The sequence below is a fragment of the Centroberyx gerrardi genome, chromosome 9 (assembly GCF_048128805.1).
Source record: "Centroberyx gerrardi isolate f3 chromosome 9, fCenGer3.hap1.cur.20231027, whole genome shotgun sequence".
In the NCBI taxonomy this organism is placed as follows: Eukaryota; Metazoa; Chordata; class Actinopteri; order Beryciformes; family Berycidae; genus Centroberyx; species Centroberyx gerrardi.
In genome coordinates, this window is record NC_136005.1 from 14,931,673 (window position 1) to 14,945,465 (window position 13,793).

Genomic DNA, 13,793 nt, shown 5'->3' on the forward strand with positions numbered 1-13,793 from the left:
TCATTGGGGATATCAAGTGGTCACCTCCCATCACAGATGTTTAGTTGAGTTAGGCCCAAAACACATAACAAGGCTAATCTCATTTCGGGCGTCCCAGAACCACACCCACTGTCAACACTGATCCGATCTACACCACACTGTATCTAACTGTTGGGCTTGCACACAGATGGCACTTGTGTTGCCAAGTACTGAGGATTAAATGACTCGTTTATTAACATTTACATTTTGACACAAAGGCAAATTACAAACTTTCCCATTAACTACTTACAAAACTAAGAAACAGCAATTTAACTTTTTCCTTTTCAACTAGAGCTGAGATTGAGGTAGCGTAAACGCACGGAGGCCAGTACACAGGTTGGCTAACAACACTATGCTACAAAACAGTATTTACATGTGAGATCATTAGATCTGCAATGCTGCAAGTATCTCATTATTTAGGATAATCTGAGAACACAAGAGTGAGGTTAGCATGCTGAGGCAGTCAGCAGCTGGAGAGAGCTTAAGTAGACATGTACGTCTCAGCAGTGATCATTAGAGAAATAAATCATAGTATCTGATAACTTCTGTTTTGCAGACTGTATTGTGTTTATTTTAGTTGTAGTATTGGTGTATCAAACACCGCAGATTATACTGGTAATGCATGATATTGAAAAAGTTAAAATAAGTAGGCCTACATTTTGAATCAAAAATTATTACTGCATATACATTGCTGTGAAAGTCTGTTCCAATGTGGACAGCAAAGAGGTAGTTTACCGGTATGCACATAAAACATCTTTACAGGTGTTTGATCCAAAAGGTGAAAAGAAATGATACCCACACACTGGATTAGTGGTTCATTCAGGAATGTCAAATGCTTATTAAGAGTTGATCATTAATCTAGTGTGCTGGTATTGTTCTTTTTCTTTTTCATTGTTAAAATGCAGACCCATCATTTCAGTTCATGGACACGTCGACCGGAAAAGGGCCAGCTCCAATTATTATTATTCTTCTTTCATCAATGTTCTTCCTCTAAAAATCTTCAGTTTTCGCTCAGCCTCGTTTCTCCAAAGATTTCCATTTTCAGGGTTTGACTAACCGTTCTCAAAGAAGCTACCGCAGTCGATCTTGACAGCGTCCAGAGTCAACTTCCCCCCGAACACCAGAGGGTCCATGAAGGCGTTATGGCTGGGGAAGAAACCCAGCACCTCCATACATTCTTCTCGCTCATCCTCCTCTTCCTCCTCATCCTCATCCTCTATTCCGTCCAATGGTCCGTGCGACGAGATGTAGTCGACGGTTGTGTTCGTGTCCAGAGAGGTGTGCGTGTGGTCGGAGCTGTCCGAGTCGTGGGAGAAGCTCTTGATGTATGAGGTCTGGGGGTAGAGCGGCGGGGCCGGCTGCGTCGCTCGGCTCAGGCCGGTCTGAGGGCAGAGCAGCGGCGAGGCGTCAGCGGCAGGAGTGGAGTTGTTCCTGCTCTCCTCATGCAGCTCCTCAACATCCACGATGATCGGCTCGTTCTCCTCCTCTGTTACACTGTCGCTCAGCTGGAGCTGCAGGTCCATCCTGCCCTGTTGGAAAGGAGATATGGAGGTAGGGAGTGAACAAGGAACGGTGAGGACCGTAAAAGAGCTTGATAGCAGGGTTGGGCCTTGAATTGAATTGAGAATGTATGGTGAATTCCAATTCAGTTCCTGGAGTTGGAATTGGAATGTCACCCAGCTCTATGGAAACAGAACTGGAATTGAATTGGAATGACAGGAAACAGAATTGAATTCCATGAAAATCCACTTCTAAGAGAGGTTGTCTTGACTTGCTAAACATTATAAATCAAACATTATGAAACAAATAAAAGACAGTTAAACAAATCAAATACATTCAATCATAATGTATGTATTATGATTACATTATGCATCAAATACCACCTTTTATGGTACCTTAAATATTTTATGATATTGAGTATTGATAATATATAACTATATATAATCTCAGATATATGGTAAGAAAAAACACAATTTCATTCAATTAACTTCCTGAAATTCCAATTCAATATCCATTTCTGTTTCCTATAGGTTTTTTCAAATTCCAGTTCCAATTCCTCTCTTGTTTTGGAATTGATGAGTTCATTCATGAATTGACCCCAACCCTGCTTGATAGTGATGTAAAAGCAGTTATTCGTAAATGAAAGATCATTCACAGATATGTAAATACCTTCTCTTTGGCACATTCCCTTGCCCATTTGCTGTTGGCAGGATCTGGCACGTCATTGAGCATGAGGCAATGGAAAAGCATGCAGAACCTATAGGGGGAAACCAGAGGATTGCTAAATGAGATGGCACACAAATATTTTGTGGCAACATGTTTTATCCAGCAACTGATTTCCTGATTTAACAGAAATGCAGTCAAGTTACCAGTTACAATGGTCTGAGATTAGAGACAGTTACAGTAGTCATTGTGAAACTTTTTTTTTTCAGTTTTCTTTTTATATGAAGAGAGACGTTATGAGTTATAAAGACAAGATGGCTGACTCATTGATAACCCATTACCTCTGCTGTACTGCTGAGCACTGGCACAGACACAGCAGAACCACGACCACCACCCCGACCACCGTGAGCACCAACAGGAGGAACACTTGGCTCTCCTCTGAAAAAGTGACAGTAAACAGGGACAAGATGTCAGGATGAAGCATTTCTACATTTCTTTTATGGTAAATCTGGTGTTATATAGTATAAGTGATAGTTCAGGCAGTAAAAGAAATGCCAGAAAAACGACAAGCAACTTTGTCCATATCCTGTAACCATGTGACCATCAAAGGAAAAAGTCAGCCTCTCCTACGTTTACTGTATTTCGTGTTCTACCTTTGTTCAGCAGTTGGTGTGAAACAAATTTAACCACCAATGCTAATTTCATCTGACATTAAAGTATCCTTGAAAGCTGCTTACGCTGGATGAAGAACTTGACCATTTCTCCAGCAGGACCTTCTTCTTTAGCAGTCGAAGCCGTCATCCACAGGCTGTAGGAGGCTGGAGGCAGGTCCTTGATGATGCACATCCTGTCTGACGCTGGTGTATCTGGAATACAAAGTCACAAACACACAGTAGAGGAGCCATTAACAGTACTGTACAATTAGCAAATTAATTCATCTGACTGCCTGCAGCCCAGGAGAACATATTACAAAAACTGTCATAAATTTGACGTAAGTAAAACTTTCTTCATATAGCGACTGTTTAAAACATACTATTTACAAAGCTCTTCACAACAAAAACAAAATAACACAATCATACACATATATAAAGTAAAAAGTAAAAAAAAAACATCAAGCAATTTACAAACCCCATTATGATAAAAAAGCCAAACCTATACAATACACACATAAAATCATACATACGCACAAATCATAACCAAATAAAAAGAAGAGACCCATGCAGCCACTTTTCATAGGAAGGCCAGCCTATAAACAAAGGGGTTTTTAGGTGTACAAGTTGTTCCAATCAAACAACAACCTCAGTGTGTACAAAGCCATATTGTTAGTGCAATAAGCGTTCCTGGATGGTATAACTGTACTCACAGAAACGCAGGAGTTCTGGGTTTGCGATGTTTTTTATGTAGATGGTGTACTTTCTGACACATCCTCTGCGTTGTTCTCTGGGAAGCTCGGTCCAGCTCACCGTCACTTTGTCTCCCTCAACCTGCTCTTTGACAGACGGACCCCCTGTCGGGGCTACAAACCACAAAAAGACAGATAGGATAGGATGGATGTCAAAAAATGTCATACTCCAGTAAATAACTGCATCACTGCATTTTGTACCAGTAATCTTTTAATGTTTGCTAGAGTTGGGATGCTTGTAATGGTATGTCAATTTCTGTTATACAACTTTAGATTAGGGAACACATATTAACTATGAATAAGTTGCTTGTTAACATGCATATTAGTAGTGTATTGGTCCATTATTAGTCATTACAAACTACTTATTAGCACCTTATTTTGCACTATTGTATTCTACAAGTATAGCCCATTAACTAGCCTCCTAATTAGTGCTTATAGCAGTCAGTGAATTAATCAGGCACTTAGTATGCTTTGCTCAGTTTGGTGTTTATAAGGTGCCAGTATCACATATTATTGAGAGAAATTATTGAACTATTGAGGGAAAACCCATAGTTAAGTGTGCGGCTCCTCTCAGGTCTTACCTGACTCCACAGTGCTGACACTCCTGAACCTGGCCCGGCCCACTGAGCTCTCATACAAGACAAACACCGCTCCCTCATAGCACTCAAATGGCTCGATGCCTGCAGAGGAAATACAGAGAGGAAGCCCAGGAGAAGGGCGGTACGTAACAGTAAAGGATTTGGGAGAACGGAGTGCAAAGGAAAAAAGAGATTCAGGTAGGGGGAGAGACAAAAAAGCTCTTAATGGTTACACTTCAGTCTGTTGACAGTGAAGATAAAAGTATGTAAAAAATGGTTAACATTTAATATTACTAAATTGGAAACAAGCAAAGCCACCGACTTGATGTTGTTATGCAACATCTTTAGTTAGAAGATGTTCTCATTGAGGTGGAATGTAGGCAGGCTTTATGCAATATGGCAATCATTTATAAACTGATTTAATAATACTGTACTTGTACTTACCTTAGAATTGGCCTGGTATGTACTAAAAGCAATGCATGTAAATCTGTGTCTCTTGTTTTAAAAAAAAAAAAAAAATTATTATCTTTTTGTTTATTTCTATATTTGGAGATATTCATACACTATTCCAATATTTTATGTGTGTATATATTTGTTTTTGTATTGGAGGAAATTTCTGGAGTTGGTGTATGTTTTGTACCAAAAACCCCAATAAAAAAGAGTTACAAAAAAAAAAGACATATGACAAAAACATTATGACATGTTAATAAAAATTGCTATTTTGATTTGGATCACTGACAATCTAAGAACAGCCTACATGGTTTGGATGTGAACCTGTACCCCGCTGGCTTGTTTTGTCACTCTTGTCTTTTTCCACATGTATCTATTATCTCTCCTCATAAAGTACCTGTAATGACTGCATGGTCCTCGTCCCTGCCCAGTCTGACCCACTGCAGCTCGTCCAGCTTCTGGCCCTCTGGGTGCCACTCCACCAGATACCCGGTGGGCAGCAATGTAGTTTCAGGCTTCCTCCAGCAGATGGTGACACTGCGGTTGCCTGCCTTCACACGCACATCCTGAGGGGGCGGGGCTGAGGAAGGGTGGAAAGAGGAGGATATTATCTTCTTACGTACTTTTCTTGAGTACTTTATCTTCTCACCTTTTCCTCATCAGAGAATCATATGCATACAATTACAAGATACTATCATGAATGAAGCTAGAAGGAAATGATGAAAAAATGCATTCATCTGTCTCTAACACATTGTGACTTGGAATTATATGGTTCTATAGTATATATCTATTATATGGGACTTTTTTTTTTGTCAAAACTGAGTTGGACACATAATATCTGTGAGCACCTATTAACGTCTGTGTGGTGTTATTTTTTGAAAAGAATGATTTTTGAGTCTGTAATTTCTAAAACAAAAGGCCCCATGTCCATTTAACTCAAATGGATTCAGAAATTTTGAAGCTCAGTATGTCAGAACTATCCTGAAGGCAGATGAAACCGTATAATTCGAAGATCAAGAGTATCAGTGCAGTTTATCATCATCTCAATGTAAGCATAACATACAATACACTGTATATATTGGGCCTAATCACTGGTAATGGTTCACTTATGTCTGACAGTCGGTAGTGAACTGACCCAAAGGAAAGGAAGCATCACTGATTTATCATAGAATAACACAGAGATAAATATTTCTTTGTGTAGAACCACTAGTCAAAACATATTGGTGAAAAAGTTCTGATCTGAGCGAGGCAAGATGCTCAGCTATAGAAAAGGAGTAAATGTTTTACCTGTTTTGTGAAGGGAGGGAACTGTGGCAGGAGGGGACAGGCCTTTGGAGTTGCGAGCAAACAGAGACACCGCACAGTTGGCGCAGGACGGGACTGAAGAACGACTGGCGTTGGCGCTGATGTTACTGATGGAGATCGATCCTGTCTGGAAGTTGTGAACTTTGACCCTGTACTCTATAATCTTCCCTCTGGCGTTGGAATCGTTCAGCCTCTGCAGTCAGACAAGCATTCTGTGTTAGTAAGTCCACCACCTTTTACTATGTTAGACATCTGAGACAATCCTTTGCACTTGTTGATCAGTAAAGGATACAGAATAGAGACTGAAGAGACATGGGACTGAACTAACTCCTATATGTGGCAGACTGCAGCGAGGATTTACCTGAGCCTGGGATTTCTCTCACAGCATGCTCACAGATGTACACACTGCAAGACCCACCATTTCTGCTCAGCTCCTCTTTTTCTTGTAAACTGAAACTGTGGTGTCTGGTCTAAGGTTTCAGTTATCTTTCACAGTTTTAATGTGACATTAGATGAGTGCGTGTGTGTGTGTGTATGTGTGTGTGCGGCGGGGTGTGTGTGTGTGTGTTTGGGGGGGGGGGGTGTAACTGCCTCTACTTCAGAAGTGGTCGAGGGTTTGACCTTTAGTTTGCACAAATAATACAATAGAAGAAACCACTGTAGAAACCAGACCAGAAGGTGTAACTATGGCGAAAAGACTACACACCCACACACAGACGCAGACTGAGAGACAGGAGACGGGGTGTGTGTGTGGGGGGGACACGGAGACGTCAAACACCGCGACAAAAACGTTCTAACAATAGAGTGGTGTTATTATCCTTCATCATCATTCATAATTTTCATTACAGAACAATGCTCACTACAGAGTGTAGTTTTACTGTATGTACTCTTTTCTCAGACTTGTGTGTATATGACTATGTTTGAAAAGCTTACCTTCCAGTAAACCGTCATGGAATTAAATTCAGAGGAGAGTTCAGCAAACCACACATCCAGTTCTTTGTCAGGGGCTGTAAAACAGTAGCACTCTGTCACCGGTTGCTTATATTGACATCATGTGTGAGAGGCTTAATATGTTTGAGTGAATGATACAATACAGTACTGACAGCACTTTTCTTTTAGGTCATTATTCAGAATCCATTGTGCTAATCCCTGATGTTATGCTTTGAATCCTTTGAAAGTGACAGACATCCACTTTGCGGCTCTGTTACATTTTCCTCTGAAAGCTCGAGCCTCGGACAGCTATGACTAATGATTCCAAGAAACCTCATACTTTCTGAATCAGTTTGTACATTGACATCTGATAGATACCTGAGTTAGATCCCTTCAAAATGAGCAAGAACCACACTGCAGCAAAGATAAATGGCTCGTCAGTGCGCCTTGTAGTAGTATGGTTGCCATGTTATGAGGACAAATGTCATGTCGTGTTATTTAGCACTATCTATAACAAATTAATGAATATTAAATCCTGGCTGAATTGGCTAATAGTTTGATGTGTACAGCATCTGATACAGGAAGGGGGGTGGGGAACTTTTCTACTTTTCTGCTTTTAACACCAACACAACACAGACACAGAGGCCACAGTAGGGACAGATGTATGGCAGACGTTTGATGACACAGTGGAAAAGGTCAGGTCACCATATAGTGTCTCCATGAAGGACAGAAGGAAAACAACAGCAAAGATCTTAACACTCTGTTTCCAGGTCTTAACAGTTCTGAAAACTGTTGCCACCTCTCCAAGCTGCTAGTTACAAGACTGACTGACAAAACAATGATGAGCAGAGTGAACACACAGAGGACATTCGGCCTCTACTCAAATACTGTACTTAAGTACAAGTTTGAGGTACTGGCACTTTACTTGAGTATTTCCATTTTGTGAGACTTTATACTGTACTTTTTACTCCATTTACTACATTTATCTGATGGCTGTAGTTACTAGTTACTTAGCAGAATAAGGTTTTACATGCAAAACATACAAAGCTCATAAAATATGTTGCATTGTTACAGTTTGAAGTATGGAGTAGTTAGACCTAACGCTACCTGGACCACCTACAATATTAAAATCATCAATCATAATATCAATGCTTTAACCCTCTGAAAGGGATCACTCTTCAGAATAAGTACATTTTACTGCTAATACTGCTATACTTTTACTTAAGTAAACTTTTGAATGCAGAACTTTTACTTTTCATGGAGTATTTTCCCATTATGGTATTGCTACTTTTGCTAAAGTAAAGGATTTGAGTACTTTCTCTACCACTGCTCTCCAGGTGGTAAACAGAGGTTCAATAGAAAAAACGCCTCTGTAGCATTTGAATATGTTTCATTAAAAAGGCCTCGGCCAGAGCGCTTCAGCTGTTCAAGTTCAGCCATAAGACATGAAGAGGGGCTTTATATGTGCTGATCCAGATAATGAGAAAGAAAGATTGACACAGACATAATGCTGCATGTACGCTCACATGCAGCATGTACATGCTTTAATGAAAGAAAATGTCTCAGAGATCGGCCGCTTTCAGCTAAAAACGTCTCTTCCGCTGTTTCTAATGCACCATCATTCTGACCACCGCTGCTAGGATTTAGTGGAAAGTTGGTCTCTGACGCACATTCTTTCAGTGACTACTCACTTACATCATGACATCATTACATAACTGTAAGAAGAGATGCATATCTGAAGAGATGCATATCTTTAGGAGAGATGTATATCTTTGCACCATCTGTACGATGCATGATGAAGTATGATACTTTCCCAGGCATCTCTCTAGCTCAGTGTCTAACTACAGACCAGGACTCAGATACAATATGCTGATTATAAACCATTCAGTGCAGTATAACACCATCTCAGTGTAAGAGATAACACACAATACATTGTACATGCTGTGTCTAATCACTGATATCGGTGTCAGATACAACCCAGCAGGGCTTCTTTCAGTGGGTTAGGTCTCCCGCAGAGGATCAGTGGTGAACTGATAATTATCTATGCAAGACCCAAAGGAAAGGAAGCATTACTGCTGCACCCTATTGTGTGTGCAGATAACATACCACAGAGATAAAGATCTGTGTGTAGACAGAACCAGCAGTGCTTTTGTTCAGCACAGATGAGTGCAGGGCTTTGAAGACGGTCTTGAAGAACAACAGGTTTGTTGTCCGGGTTCGCTTACCTTCCTCTTGAGTCCAGTTTGAGATGTTTGTGCTCCACTGGCTCCATAGCCCAGTACTGAATTTGGCTCTGGCTCTGAAGTAGTACAACCTATATGGCTCCAGAGAAGAGATGGACTGGACCCGTACTGAACCCGTCTGCACACCCTGCAAATCACAATACAGTCTGTTTTCCACCTATGCTCCTAATATACATTTTTACAGAAGCGATGTCTGAGCAGTGTATAATCTGAATTTATTTTTCTTCCAAGCTCCAGGCCTATTCACATTTTAAAAAAGATGTCTGCCTGTGATATTGTGCCAATTATGATCACATTGTAAAACAAACTAAAGAATAGAAGGCCAAATTTCAGCTTATGTTAGAGACTTCTGCCACATTGTGTGCCCATCCTCTGCACACAAAAGAGCCTGTCACTGTAAAACTCAGTCAAATCTGCCTTTGGCTTTGAATCAGTGAGGGGGCTTGTGGTCTGATCTTGCTGTGACTGCACGTCTTCAGAGGTTTGATGTTCCTTTCTGCAATCTCTCTTGCAAGGCTTCGCTGAAAGTCCCTGATTTTTCAGAACTCATAGAAAATAAAGGCCAGTGGTCCGGGCTACATTGTGTATATAATGCATGTATGTGCTGTATACGGCAGGGCTTTCTTACAGTATGTGGATGGGTCGTCCATGCCTGTTGTTCTGTTCTGTATTGGATCTCTAGGTGTTCAGTCCTCAGCGACTGTTCCACCTTGATCTCACAGCCCCGGGACGAGCAGTCGGCTTGGACAAGAACAGGCGGCGACGGCATCACTGTAGGAACAGAGGAAATGGAAAGGACATCAACACAGGCAACAGCACCGCAGAGCATGGTCACACACTTTAAAGAGAGATGGTTTGGTTTCTGCAGCTATCACAAGAAAGATAAACCACACAAGCACAAGCAGAGTTTTCACTGCCCCAAGATCACTTGCCAATCTGTTCTTTGCTAGAAAAGCTAGGATAGAATGGATAGCATTCGAGTGCAGAATTTTTTACAATCCACATAATCCAGTCAGCACCAATCAGTGGACAGGAGGATAGAAAAGCATTATCAATTAACAGCATAAACTATAAGATTACAGTAGCTAAAGAGCAGGAAGCATTTCGCTTTCAAATTCCAGTCACAATATTATTCATATGTCGTGCCTTACAAAGATCTTGAAACAGTCATTACAATAGAAATAGTGCAGCTTCTGTGCAATAACTCTCAAGCATCTCTCAAAGTGAAACCATAAATTGGTAAGTGGCCAAGCCATTGCACCCTTAAGCATGACAGTTTAGTGCTTTGAGGCTGATTGGTGATGTGCTGCTGTCTCACCGATGTCACTGAGTGTGTAGTTGAAGGTGCTGGACTCTGCGGCGCCCAGCGGATTGTTGGCTTTGACCCACACAGAGATCAGCTGCACAGAACTGGACACTTGGAAATTAACTGACAGCAAGTCAGATCCCTTTCTGGAGCCTGTGTAGAAATCTGTCTGATCTGTGCGGTTTCCAGAAGTAGTTCTCGCCCTGAAACACGTGAGGCACAAGTGTCATGTGACAGCAGGTAAAGGCTGCTTAATATTAAACCGGACCTCAAACTAAATATATTGATGTAACGCAGTTGATATTCAGCAAATAACTTGATACTCATGATTAACTTGCATGTTTCTGTGACTCCTTGCATCAGATCCTTCTAAAGGTTTTCCTTTCTCTTTCAAACTCACCACAGCTTTGAAGTATTCCTAAGATATGTTTCCCTTCCACTATTCCAAGTACAGACCACAACTTTCTTTTTGTCACTTATGACGTTCTGGATGCAGTTTATGTTTTTGGGAACATCTGGTGGGTCTAAAGGACAAAGAAGAATGGAATGAAACAAGAGATACAAGAGAGTAGAGAACTTAAAACTACTATTCAGGCCAAACAGACAGTTTTGAAAGCATTTGAGGCTGAGCTGTAATACGTAGCGTGCATGAACTTTCATTCCAAAATGCTATATATCCACTTCTGAAAAAAAAAAAAAGACAAATATAAATTCAAATACAAAGGTGTTTCTATCCTCAAAAACATATCTATTCTGTGAGTAAAGGTATTAAGATGACTAAATTTAATAGTAATCCATAATGTGCTTTGCTTTCATGCCATCAATCATTTTGCAAAAACTTTTTGAGCGATGGTAAAAGTGCATGTTCCAATGTACAGGCATGACATTATGTGTCAAAAAACCAAGCTCTTTTTTTTACTCCTTAAGTCGCACTGGGCTTTCACAGCCACAGCCCTGTGGTCACAATATGCAACTTATTTCAGTCAGCTTTGACACTTAGAGCTTGGTCTAAACTTTCTTCACACAGTGAAGAAGAGAAAGCAGAACCATCTATGCTTCTTTTTACTGCTCTTGAACAAGTATTCTTCTTGACAAATTACAGCCATTTGCCAACATGATTACTGCGTTGTGTGTTGTGAATCAGTGAATATCTGGATGCACCATGCACTGCAAAACATCCTGCACATCCAATGGATTTTCCCCTTCTGTTGCAATGCAGAATTTATTTAACAAACTAAATTTTGGGCATATTTACAATAGTTAAAAAGTTTACAAAAGTTCTCTAAGAGTTGAATTTGCAATTGGAAGTCGAGATACTGGCACATGTTAAACTTAGGCTATATTCAGGTGTCACATGCTGTTACTCATATATCTCCAATCCATCAAATCACTACGTAAACAAAGCCTGCAGTGGGGTGAGTGTCTCAGCAGGGGATGCCATGCTGCACATAGGGATTGGGCATTTAAAACAGAAATATAGATCATTCCACACTCACATCCAGCGGAGATGTCGAGTCCACACGGGTCAAGTGCTGATCGACAGTGATTACACTGACAGCTGTATGTCCTGCACTCTGTTATGTTCACCACTTTAAGACACAGGGTTGTAGAATTGAAATTTTCGTGCTTCTTTGGCTCGCGTACATTGTCTGCATACATAGATCCCTTGCACTTGCAGTTAAAAGTGCAGTACACCGTGAAATTGGAGCCTCGCTGCACCACAGTTCCAGCGCTGGACCATATAACGCATGATTTCTGACCTGTGAAAGGGACAACAAAGGCGTGGTGACTTACACATGGTGAGATTTTCATGGTGTTTGCTGGTTTGTTTTCTAGCCCTTTAACATGTGAAGGCAGATGCCACTGAAATTGATCATGAATTCTTGATTTGCTGAGTTTGTTGCAGGCGAAGAAATGTAATTCTTCAGACCTGACTTTGTGGTTGTAAATCTATAGTAGGTCTAATCTCATAGTAGGATACATTTTAGAGGGATATCATACAAATATGCAGCTAAATTATAGCCTATATCGAATAGGAATATTATAACAATATTATACTGATACCATAGGAACTACCATTGAATTCTATAATAAACTCTATTGAGCGCCACAAACATATCAGTCCCTATAGAATATTAGTTATATATTAGTTAATATTAGTTATTTTCCGACAAAATAGGGCCTATCATCTACATCCACTTCTTACAACTTTATAAAGTTATCTCTAATAATTACGTATATATATCTATAACCTATAGGCTACAGAATATCAGTACAGAAACGTCAGAATTTATTATATTTGGCCACAAAGGAGTCTGACCTTACCTATGCAAAACTGTACCGCCAGCACAGTGATGACAGTAAGGATGGACCATGGTTTGGGTATTGTAGCCATGAGTCATCCGTAGCTGCCTTTCTACGTGTCTCTCACATGGCCACAAGAGTTGATAATTTATCTTAAAAAAAAATAAATAAATAAAAAAAACAGCACAGAAACGAGCAAAAAATGCATAAGGAACAGTCACGTTAAGGAGAAAAACTTTTGAAAAGAGTAACATTTTGGAGAGTAAACATTCACTGTAGATTCAAACTTTATTCTGGGAAAACTGCTTAGTGCTTGATAATGAATTTCCTTCCTGATTGCAAGAGTTATTATCCCTATATATGATCTATTTGTCTCATCTTGCTCATCTTGTGAATTTTAAGCAGAGAACATAACAACATAAAAGTTTGGACAGAAAGCGCCAGGCGGCTGGAGTAGCCTATACGATGACGGACGGTGTGAACTAAGAGGGAAAAACCGTGAAGTACTCACCAAGACATCCCGGCATCATATTAATCGTTCTTGCCTGCTGCCCTTTTTGAAGCTTGGCCCATACCGTCGTCTCTCTCCCGGACATCTTTCTTTAGAGCAGTGCGTCCAGACCCTGATCAGTTCCGTGTGTGACTGCCGCTGCTCAAACACACTTCTGGTGTGATGACAAACTAAACTCTCAGTAAACCAGTGAAGCCACACAGCAGAGCAGGAGGACTGGACAGCTGTGCAGCTCCACAATATTGTGGGTTAGACCTATATACCTCTACAGTAATAAAGTTAATATATAGTGATATACAATGTATAGTTTCAAAAATAACACCCTTATAATATTCTTCTTTTAATGTGTCTAGTAGTGAGTTAAAGTTTATAGTGACATTATCATACTTGATGGCATTTTTTTTTTAAATTTCCTATGGTATCACTATGATTTTTCTATAATATTCCTATGGATTTCAGATTTTGCTGCGAGATTTGTATTGTATCCCTCTAAAATCTATTATAGGAGTGCTACAGTTGTTTTTTGTACTCTATCTTAATACAGAAGTTTATTTTCAATAGCTTCAACCTTAATTTAACTCAC

General features: G+C 40.2%; 1 protein-coding gene across 1 annotated transcript; it reads right to left on the bottom strand.

Moving 5' to 3' along the window:
* Positions 1–189: 189 nt before the first annotated feature.
* il12rb2 (interleukin 12 receptor, beta 2a) lies at positions 190–13,328 on the bottom strand. The gene is made up of 16 exons (XM_071895759.2): positions 13,211–13,328; positions 12,721–12,851; positions 11,892–12,155; positions 10,796–10,919; positions 10,408–10,598; positions 9,718–9,860; positions 9,072–9,216; positions 6,850–6,923; positions 5,899–6,109; positions 5,009–5,191; positions 4,165–4,263; positions 3,545–3,697; positions 2,919–3,047; positions 2,523–2,619; positions 2,188–2,275; positions 190–1,547 (listed from the first exon to the last, which is right to left on the bottom strand). Exons 2-16 carry the CDS (start codon positions 12,788–12,790, stop codon positions 1,071–1,073), a joined length of 2,448 nt encoding a protein of 815 aa, XP_071751860.2. The 5' UTR covers positions 12,791–12,851; positions 13,211–13,328; the 3' UTR covers positions 190–1,070.
* Between the last annotated feature and the right edge of the window lie 465 nt (positions 13,329–13,793).

Bases quoted from the DNA above. Each gene is read 5' to 3' on its own strand.
- il12rb2 (XM_071895759.2), bottom strand. From the start codon at position 12,790: ATGGCTACAATACCCAAACCATGGTCCATCCTTACTGTCATCACTGTG. The intron at 3,048-3,544 runs GTGAGTACAGTT...TTTGTATTCCAG, and splicing joins CCCAGAACTCCTGCGTTTCT to ATACACCAGCGTCAGACAGG. The intron at 1,548-2,187 runs GTATTTACATAT...CCTTTCCAACAG, and splicing joins GGGAATGTGCCAAAGAGAAG to GGCAGGATGGACCTGCAGCT.